At 40.2% G+C, this 10,830-nt stretch overlaps 1 protein-coding gene across 1 annotated transcript in view; it reads left to right on the forward strand.

Annotated features, from left to right (window-relative positions):
• CYFIP1 (cytoplasmic FMR1 interacting protein 1) overlaps positions 1–10,830 on the forward strand; it is a 129,302-nt gene that overhangs the window by 75,527 nt on the left and 42,945 nt on the right. Inside the window, exon 25 of the mRNA XM_019528472.1 lies at positions 7,353–7,440. Within this exon, the coding sequence (XP_019384017.1) occupies positions 7,353–7,440 (88 nt within the window). The remainder of the gene's footprint in view (positions 1–7,352; positions 7,441–10,830) is intronic.

The raw sequence follows: 10,830 nt of genomic DNA on the forward strand, positions 1-10,830 counted from the left end.
GAGTCTGGCCACTGGCCAGATTTGCCATTTTGCTCAGCCCTGCTCTAGATAGATTTAACATTGTTCTCAGTCCTCCTGTGTGTTATGTGTTGATCTAACACGGCCTACTCCTTTAGAGTCTTGTTTCTGCAAATGTGCCATTAATTGGCAGTCTTTTTTTTTTTTTTTTTTTTTTTAATAGCCCCTTGACCGCATTATGTGAAGTTCATGAGAGTACAGAGTCAACTTTTAGTTCTCTCTTTCCCAAAACACCTCACCACTGTATCCAAATCTACAGAAAATATGAATTGAATTAATCAGACATGATTTCTTATGATAATAGACTACTGCAGTATGTTATGCAAAGACAAGAGCCTCTTTTAATCAGTGAAAACTGTATTATAGCAGCTTTTCATATCTCTCAATGCACAGCTCGCTTGTGGCTCTTTTATAGTTCCTAAAAGCATGGAAGATTTTTGGACAGGTTTTGTATGGAAATATTTAAGAAAGGATACGCACCTTTTCTCCTCTTTATATTGATTACACTGTTTAAAGAAGAGTTTTAATAAAGGGAACCAACCGTGTTTTCCCCATCCTAGATTTACCAAGCAGATTCAGTCCTTGCCCCTGTTCAACTATTCCTCATACCTCTTACAAATGCCACTAGAGCATAACTAGAAAGTAGTACCAGCAGTGGCAGGCCTGGGAGTGCTGGCATCAGTGCCAAGTTCTAACCTAGTGTGCACAAAAGTGAGTAGGGAATAACTGCAGAAAAATATTTTTGTCAACATTTTCAGCAGGTAACAAAATATTTCCTGTGCTTTTGTTGTTCTTGGACCTGACAAAAAGCTCCTTCCACAACACTGCCACATTGCTTTTCTTCCAAATCTTCCCTTTAAAAATTTCCTGTGCTATGATGCCAACAAAAAAAAAAGGGCTGTTGTTAACTGTGGCAAGGCAGTCGGTACACTGTGATCATTGCTTTTTACGTTTTGTAATCAACTCCTTTCCCTGTGCTTCCCCATCTGTTCATATCCACCTGTTTGTATCTTGTCTTAACTTGGACAATACCAATATTTTTTTTATCTGTCATGTACAAGGGGGCCCTGCTGGGTGCTACCTTGATAAAAGTAATGAATACTTCCTCCTTCATGTCCGGCTGGCATTTCTGCTACTGGGCGAGTCATTTGTAAGCAACTTTAGCAGACTAAAGTTTTAGAATGAACGTTCTGTAGTGTATCCTGCATGGAAGGGTTCAAGTAACTATTACAGATACTGCAGCAAATCCTAGAACTACTTAATAGTGGTAACTCTTCCCAGAGGAAAGATTATTCTGGTTCTTGGCATGGAAGAGGCTGGCCCTGTTAAAGAACATTGTTACACCAGCTCCCCAAGTTGTTTGCTAGCAAGTTACACCTACTGCTTTGCAGTGGCACTTCTCTTCAATGTCACCATTTGCTGCGTGGCAGACTTACCTGTGTAGTCCCAAGTACCTAGACCAGAATGAAGGATTATGCTTAGAAAACTGATCTCTAGCATTTCACGTAATAACATAGTTATTCTCCATGCACCACTGTCTTGCAGGTCGGTTTCATTCTAGCTTAGAAGCGGCACCATACCTAGACTCCTGGCGGCCCCGGGGGGAATTTTTAGTATCGGCCCCCCCTTTGCCATAGATAGTGATAATAATACAGGAAGTCCTTGGACTTTTGACACAATTGGTTCCTGAAAACCACGTCTTAAGTTGAAACCTAACTTGGAACCAATTTTCTCATAAGAAACAAGGTTATGAATGGGGGAATTGGTTCCTGAACCAAAGCCTGATACTCTATTTTCACCAAAAATACCCCAGAATTTTGTACCTGATCAATTATAGATGAGTAATATAGCTACATTAATGTATTTATATTGTAATTAGCAATCGTTGATTTGGAAGGACTTCTTCGAGGTGACTTTGCTGGACTTATTGAAGGGCTTTTGGTTGGACTTTTTGAAGGGTTCTTGGCTGGAGTCTTCTCAGGAGTCTTGGCTGCAGGTTTTTCTGGAGTCTTGTCTGCTTTCTTAAAAAAAATGTCCAAGGAAATTTGGACAGATGTTTTCCAGGGAGATGAGCAATGCAGTGAACTTATTTGCTGGCATGGCATCACATCGGATCAAGCATTGTAAAGTTGAAACTGACATCATAAAGTTGAAACTGGGTGTCAGTGTATAAATGTTGTAAGTGCAGAACATTGTAATTTGCAACATTGTAAGTCGAGGGCTGCCTGTAATCATTTTCACCATTTTTGAGCCCCCTTTCTGTCCAGGCCCCAGGCAGCTGCCTGGTTAGCCCATGTCTGTGTCTGGCCCTGCTTATAAGTTTTGAGTAGTACAGATCTATTTTTGAACCACAACACTTTGGACACGACTGCTGTGGTGATGATCAAAAGTAGAATAGGGTTAATTAGGAAATGGCTATAGTTCACATCAGCTGGCTTCAAACTCCCAAACATTAAGTAACCCTGACATTACTCTAAATATTGTTGCAAGCTTTGGACTGACATTGTGCAGAGAAGTTTTATGAGCTGCTTTGTTTTTTTCATCTCCATGATGTTTCCTAGGAGACAAGGTTTTGTCGATACCTAGAAGACAAAAGAGAGCATGGCTTCATAATTGTTAGATCTTCCATTTGCTTTTAAAACATGATGTGATAAGCAGTGTCATACTTTTCTTCATCCTAAAGATGGCATATGTTTCAATGTCTGTGTGACTGTGATCAAAATACTAGATCTAAATGTAAACTACAGAGAAATTAGGAGGTCAGCCCTGTTAGAGCTGTGACAGCAGGCTCTCTAAGGCTTACCACCTTTTACAAGCCTGATCTGAGTAGCTCTGTGTTCAATTATACTCTCATGATAGCAGATTTCCAGTCTTACCACAGGCTTAATTCTGCATAAGCTACATGTTAGGGCCTCCAGGATAATTCTTTTACTACATTCTGATTTTTTTTTTTTTCCTGTCCTCCTTTCATATGGCTTATATTAAAAAGAAAAGAAAGAAAATACAAAGAATGAAGAATTACACATTCTGAAAGGCTCTTGGTTTGCTTTCCCAGAAGATGCCAGTTCATCTCTCAAACATTTTTTCTTCTGAATGTCCTTAGAATGCCTGTCTGAAAACCCCAAGATGCCTTTGCCAAAGGCAGTTTGGTGTCTGCTTTTGGTTAGTTGATCAAAATTCTAATTCTTTTTCTGATATTGGATAAATACTTTCACATTCTCTTTACAAGACAGATAGAAACAATGCTGTCGCATGAAAGATGTAGCATGCAAAAAGTGATACCTCCTCGCTGTCTATGTCAGTACCTTTCTACAGCTGTTTTGCTGCCAACATCCCTGGCATCAGCATTCCTCAGCTGGGTGGAAGGTGGGACTCTAGAAGATTGAATGTGTGCCTGTAGTTCCAAGGGCGCTACCTAGCATTTTGCAATGTATGGTTTTGGAAACTATTATTGGACCTGTATTTAATACATGTGTGCTGATACTCTTATCTTTCCTGTTGCAGACATACTCACTCAGTCATCTAGATCAGTAGTGTAAATGAGGGATGATTAGACTGACATCCTTGATTTTTCTGGAGTTCAACAGTTGCTTTGATTTTTTCCATCTCCCCTGCAATTTTTAAAAATAAAAATCAAATCTTTTCAATACCAGCCAAGGTGTTAGTCAAAAGTAGATAATCTGTCTGCCTTGCTTCTTGCCCAATGTGCAGTGACAAGTTCCACGTAATAGAAAAGCTTATAACTGAATGTTATGTTTGGTAAAATTATGAGGTGAGTTACTGTGACAAATTTCAATTAGGGGCATCTGACAATGATTAAACAATCAGGTGCATTACTTTTGCCTTTTGTTTATTGCTCCCTACTCCATACAGCTTCGCATTTAACTTCAGATGGGTACTACTGTATTTACTTGATTAGACAACAAGGTTTCCCCCCACACTTTTAATATGGGGGGGAACCCCTCACCTTACAATTGAGCATAAGGTAGTTGGGGGGGGAGAGGGGGCTGGTGCACTGGCTCTGGCCTCAACCCAGAGTTGGGGCTGGAGCTACAGCTGGAGGCACAGCTGTCACCTACCCTCCCTCCCCCTGCCTCTGCACACCCTGCCACTCCTCTCCTGCAGCCCCCAGTTTCTTCCCCCCCACTTCACTTCTGTCTCTCTCCCCTTCTGTTACACTCCTTACTTTTGCTCCATGCTGGCAAGCTTGGTCCCTGTTGCAGCCCGTAGTAGCGGCGCAGAACTGGCACTGCTGTTCCAGCCTGGCCATATAGCAGCAGCTCTGGTTTCCCAGTACTGCTGCTCTGGGACTGGGCATTCACTAGCGAATGCTTTCTATGGCGTGACCAAATAGAAATTCTTCCCTGAAAACCTGAGAGTAACGTACAGTACAGCACAGGACCCTGACCTCAACTTCTCAGAAAAGCTACTTGGTTGCTGTTGTGGTGACAGAATTGGAGATAGTGAGATGAACATAGGAAAACTTTTGGACTGTATCGAGTGGTTAGTCTGAACAGAGAGATGTATTTTGGATCACTAACAGCATAACCCAGAAGGCTGTTCAGGAGCAGTATTTCTTTTGAGACTGACTTATCAGGCAAGCACCTTTCTATCTTTGGGTGCAGGCAGAGTGGGAGTCTGAGTGGCTCCCTTTTCTCCGGTCACTTAAAGACATTTCAGTTAATGACAATGACTTGCTTTTGCAACACTTGCGATTAATTAATAATAGGGATGGGCCTGAATAAAGATGCGAAGAGATGCAGTGTTGGACTTTAGAATCAGAGAATCATAGAAGAGTGGGATTAGAAGGGACCTTGCCCGGTCCAAGCCCTGATCAAAGCACTATCTTGTCTCTGTGGAAACCATCCTCTACAACTGTCTAAGTGTCTATCTAACCTGTTATTAAAAACTTTCAAGGAGGTTTGATAAGCCTCTCTGGGTAGCTTGTTCCAATGCTTAACCACTCTTGTTGTGAGAAATGTCTTCCCTTTGTACAACCTAAATTTCCCTTGTTGCAATTTGAAGACCCTTGCTCCTTGTCCTGTCCCCTGCGGCCGCAGGGAATAGTCCATGTAACCACCCTTCAGATATTTCATGAATCATGCTTGTTTTTGAAACTGTAAATTAACATTCTTCAGAAAAGTGGCAAAGCCCAGGTAAATACGTCAGTCTGTTGGTGCACTGCAAATTGCTTTCATCTGAGATGCTAGGGTGTAGTGTAGGTGTTCTTCTTGTCCCTCTTTTCACTGGTTTGATTTTTCCCTGGGCATAAAAATTGGTGTTAGTTTATAGAAAATGGGACCCGAGACAGAGAATAATCTCTTCCTAAATCCAGGATTACTTTGATTCTGTCAAATGTTTACATTTTTGGTAAACCTGTTAATGAAAAATCTCTTAAGAACAAATTCAAATAATCTCAGGAGAAAGCTTCTAACTAAGTGCATTCAAGCTATACTATGCGGGGGGGGAGGGAACTAATAAATCTGGGAAATCAAATGAAAGGGGATTTTTTTAAATGATTTTTTTAATATATCGGATCATAGATTTACTCTATCAAATGCATTATAACCAAATGACCCTTTCCTCAGAAACAGTTAAATGCAGACAGTTACTAGATTTTTACAAATGCAAATAGTTTGAAAAGACCCTCTTAAAAGCCATGTTAACAATTAAAAATCTTGTGCTTTTTTGTGTAGTTTTTATTAAAATACAGAAATATATAATGTTATAGAATCCACAAAGAGGGTTCATGTTATGTCAAATAAAACTCTAAGAAGAGAGGAAATGTTTTCAAGCCATGGTTTATTTTCTATGTTTGGGAGTTTTCATGCTTATTCGTATTATGTAAAAGAGTCTTCAGTCCCTGTTTATTCCTGGCTCTCTCTAATCCTTGTGCTCTCCCCATCTCCAGATCTTTGAGAGATTTATCATTGCTTTGAAAATCAAAGCTATTTTTAATGTTAGCTGGAAAATAGGTATCCTAAGTTTATCACAGTGTGCCTATGATATGCCTAGAAAAAATAGGGGTTAAATAATTAATTCTTGGTAAGTTGTGTTTCAGATGTGTTTTATTTCGATTTTAAACTAGGAAACTTGTATTAGTTTAATTTCTTTCTCATATACTTATTTATTCTAGGTGGTTAAAATCCCGCAAAAGTAATTATGGGATAGACTGTCCCCCTGTTCATTTTCCAAATAGCTAACCTGCAGCTGTTAGTGTGATCAATATTTCTGTCCCTGCATGTTTTAAAAGCCACATTTGAAATGCCCTTTGCCAACTTTAAGAATTTAATCCCTCTCTTGCAAATGAGCACATTTTATTACTTTACTTATAGTAATAGTTGCACAGACTTACGTAACTGTAGGATTGTTATCCTGGTGTAGTAGAAATCAGTTATTAAATTTGTAGTAATGTGCCCAAGTTATAATTGTGCAGAAAACGTGGAAAAGTCTTGCACAAAATATCAGAAGTCCAGTTTTGCAAACAGGCTTCTCATGACCAAAGGTCCCTACCATCATCCTTTCTTACAGGAGTACGGGTTTAGGATTTGGGCCTCTGGGCATCCTTAGTTTTACAAGCTATTGTGACAACTTGTAAACATGATTTCCACCCTGCTGTTCCTTTTATACGTAACATATTTAAATATTACTTTCTGCCTCTTGATTTCGTTAACTAATTGCTTTTCCCATTTACCCTTTTTTGGTTTTGTCTTCACTGTTTTTTATTGTGTACCTCAAATTGTTACATAGACGCCTCCCTGTTTTTCATGATAAGCCACCTTTCCATCTGTTCTAAATGTCTAATGACTCAGAAAAATAGGTTTCTTACCAACAAAGCTCACTAAAGCAAGTCTTGCCTGGTACACCATTATAACTGTGAAAAGGGGAAGAAAAGTGACATGAGTAATAAGCAACTATATCTTTAAATTTGAATGTTCTTCAGAACTACTTTTTCCCCAAAATTAAATGCTGGCATTATATTCAGGAAAATATTTTATGGAGCTCAGATTTTGAGACCTCCGCTCAGTGACATTGTTATGTACGTAGAAAGTTTCATAAATGGTCATCTTCCAGCCTGTCCAAAATGGTGTTTCAAGCAGTGCTCATTTCATGCGAAGAGCAGCCGCCACTTGGCTGCTACTGCTTGTCTGCTTAAGTAAGCTGCATCATTTGAAAAAAGATGATGAGCAACAGCAATTTGTGCCATGTCCCTGAAAGTAACCTTTACTTAAAGGATTATGTTCTAGTCTTGGTTTTTGCATATGGACAGAAGCAGCACAGTGCATTTTAATGCATTAGGTGTAACTAATTGTTTCTGTATTTTTCTTTTGTAGATTTGTTCGGACTGTGTTACCCTTTTCTCAGGAGTTTCAGAGAGATAAGCAGCCTAATGCACAGCCCCAGTATCTCTGTGGATCAAAGGTTAGCGTATATTCTCTTCTATTTATGGTGTTTCCAGGTATGCAAGGTTTTTTGGTTGTTTTTTTTTTAATTTTACAGTACAGAATGATGAGTGGTGAAATATGCCATTAAATTCACGTAAGTACATCTTGAAGTTAGGTAAAATTTGGTCTGCTCTTTGTTTTTGGATGAAAGGTACAGTAATACTTACGATAAAGTGTGAATGGTGGGTGGCTTCATCAGATACTAAACTGAGTTGTCCTCTCGCACTTGGACTGCACAGTTTTCTATCATGACAGAGGAGGATTCATGAAAAACAAGCAGTAGAATTTATTAACCAGTGAGGTGAGAATACGAGCCCAGATTGAGAGCAGCTGCTCCCTTCTGAAGATGATGATTAGAAAAATGAGACACAACAAATAGGAAAAGCAGCTTAGACTGCAGTCAGACTTTAAATTAAACATAAAAACTAAGCATTTCAAAATACCAGCCAGTAAGCTGCTTTAAATTAGTTTAAAAACCCTTGTATTTCCATGGGTGTAGGTTGTAGCTGTGTTGGTCTAAGGATATAGGTAGACAAGGTGAGACAGAGGTGGGGGGAAGGGGAATGAATGTAGCTGTAGTCAGTGGGTGAGAAACAGAAAGTTGGGGGGGAAGAAGGGAATGAATATAGCTGGTAACAAGTGGAGAGGTTACCTGGACAGGTAGTGTTATCAATCCATCCAATTTATGGATTTATGACACATTATAACTTGCCTAACATCTGACTCCCCAGGTAACCTCTCTATTTTTTTTACTGTCTATATTAATTCTCTCTCCCCCCCGCCCACCTTTTGACTACAGCTACACTGATTTCCCCATCTCCCCACTGCCCCCCACCTGTCTCTGACCCATTGACTACCCCAATTTGCATTTTCATTGACTGGCTTTCTTGCATACGTACTGGCCTCTGGCTGCTTTATCGCTCCATCCAGGAAGGGTACAGACCATCTGCAGACACTTCCTCAGCCTGACAAAGGGTATCTGTACCCGAAAGCTTGCAAAGAAGAATTCTTCCAACTATTTGAGTTGGTTTAATAAAAGATATTGGATTTACCTAAAGAACCTTGTCTGCCTTTGCCTTTGTATTACCATGGCATCTTCTATTCAAGAATCACAAAATGCTTTGATTTTACCTATCACTATCAGTGAATTCTGCCTTCCACCAAGTGTGCTCAACTAGATGAGCATTATCTTCCTTGTTTTGCAGAGGAAGCAACAGAAGTGACTGAAGGCTCATTACTTACAAAAGGTCTCAACAGTGTGTATATGAGAGAACCAGGGGTTGCAACGAGGTGTCTTGGCTTGTTGTTCTGTACCTTCCCCCAGATTGCTGATAGTCATACAGAAAGGGAACATAATCCAAGGTGGCCACATCCTGCAAATGCTTGTGTGTACATTTAGCTCTAAGTAAATAGTTTTTCCCACTGACTTTAATGGCATTACTCAGAATGAAGAAATTAAGTAGCGTTTGCTTCCAGGACCAGTGCCCGGTTCAGTTGTGTGTCATTGGTTAATTGGATAATTTCCTTTTTGCTCCTTGTGGGGATATTTTCTTAATCACACAAATTGATAGGTTATCTTCGCTAAGACAGGGAAATGTTGTATTTAATGCTCACACATTTATCCTATGTTTTTAACACCCACCTAGAGTTCTTTAATCTACTACAAGAGGAGTAAATGCTCAGATTGACACTTCTATCTAATTCCATGGAGTTCCATTTCTTTTAGGTAGTTTCTGATTTTGCACACTGATACCTATTCAGTATTTTGCAGACACTTACTCTGGTTCAGTCAGTGTCAGGCTTTGTGCAAATGGGTGACACAAGAGAAGTAATTCCTAAATGTAACTGTATAAAACTCGCTTAATTGATCTGTGTTCTTTGTGTGACCTCATCAGTGGCGTAAATTGGAGGCGGGGAGTGAACAAGAACATCAGCCCTTGGTGCTGACCTAGAGGGACCCCGGAATGGCACCTTCTCTCTCCCCCAAAGTCCCTGCCAGGGCAGGGGCATCCCTGCACTGCCCAGCCATAGCAGTCTTGTGGCCAGTAATGTATCTGAGGGGGTGCAGGAAGGGGAGCAGAACATTTCCCTGCAAAAGGATCTTTGCCATAGCAGGTGCATCCCTGCACCCAGTAATGTATCAGGGCCAGGGATGTATGGAATGAATGGAGCACCAGAGGAGGCCCCCGGGGTGCCTGTACCATAGTGTTGCAGCAAGTGTGGTCTCCAGTTGCAGCAGTCTGAGCCGACTCTGCTACAGCAGTAGTAGCTGCTGCCGAAGTGCAGAGAGCCAGGGCAGGTAAAGACACTGTTTTCCCACCGTTGCCCCAACCTGCTGCTCTCCAGGAGTTGGCATAATTCCCACTCTGACCCCGGGCACTGAAGGAGCTTGCTATGCCTTTCGTTCTTAACTATTTTTTTTCAAATGCTTGATGTAAATACATTTTACTTCCTAGTCCTTGATATTCTGAAAAAGGTTTATAAGGAGGAGCAGATGATGGATTACCTTGATTTTTCCTATCCCACGTTCATAATTTTGGACAACAGCACTTTAACGAATTACTACAGAATACTTTAATTTTTTGTGTGAATGTCCACAGTCTTTGAGTATTAAGACAGGCAAAGTGCAGAGAAGCAAGGAGTATTTCACATTTTGTGATAGGTGTTATGATTTACCATGTCTTTTCAGTCAAGTATAACATCTAGAATTATAATCAATCCATTGAGTCACCTGGGTAATTTACCTCAGTACCTAATATTTTTCCAAATATTATATAAGCTTTAACTAATTTTCACACCACCACAACTAGACAGGCACTAGAAGTATTATGTAAATTTTAAGGAGGCAAATTGACTGAAGTAATTTGTTTAGGATCATTTAGCAAAGCATAGCACATAGCAAAATGTGGTCATATAGAAAATTTTTGACCATGCTGAAGTTACAGCTCAGAAGTTACAACCCTGCAGTTCAAAGCTAATGATTTGCTGATGTAAAAATAAGTCTTCAGCTTTATAGTACAGAGGCGAAGAAAAGGATTATCTTCTTACAGAAAATTTGGACTGTGAACTGCACATTACTGTGAATAATGTATTATTAAACATTTCTAAATAGTTTGAAAATGGGAAAACCAGACTTGATGGCCCAGATTCGATTTCACCTACTCCTTGTGTGGATTTTTAGATCCTATTTCCACTTGTGTGACTGGACTTGTCCTTCTGAAGGTGCTCAGGAAGGGTCCCACTATTGCCCCTAATCCTTCTGTTTCCATCCTTTCTTGCCTGGGAAAGCACATCAGGCTATGGGCTGAGGAGGGAGAGGAGGATCCACGCAGTGAACCAAAGACTGCAGAGCTGGTGTCATCGGGAA

The sequence above is a fragment of the Crocodylus porosus genome, unplaced genomic scaffold (genome assembly GCF_001723895.1).
Source record: "Crocodylus porosus isolate Cpor-Errol unplaced genomic scaffold, CroPor_comp1, whole genome shotgun sequence".
NCBI classification, from domain to species: domain Eukaryota; kingdom Metazoa; phylum Chordata; order Crocodylia; family Crocodylidae; genus Crocodylus; species Crocodylus porosus.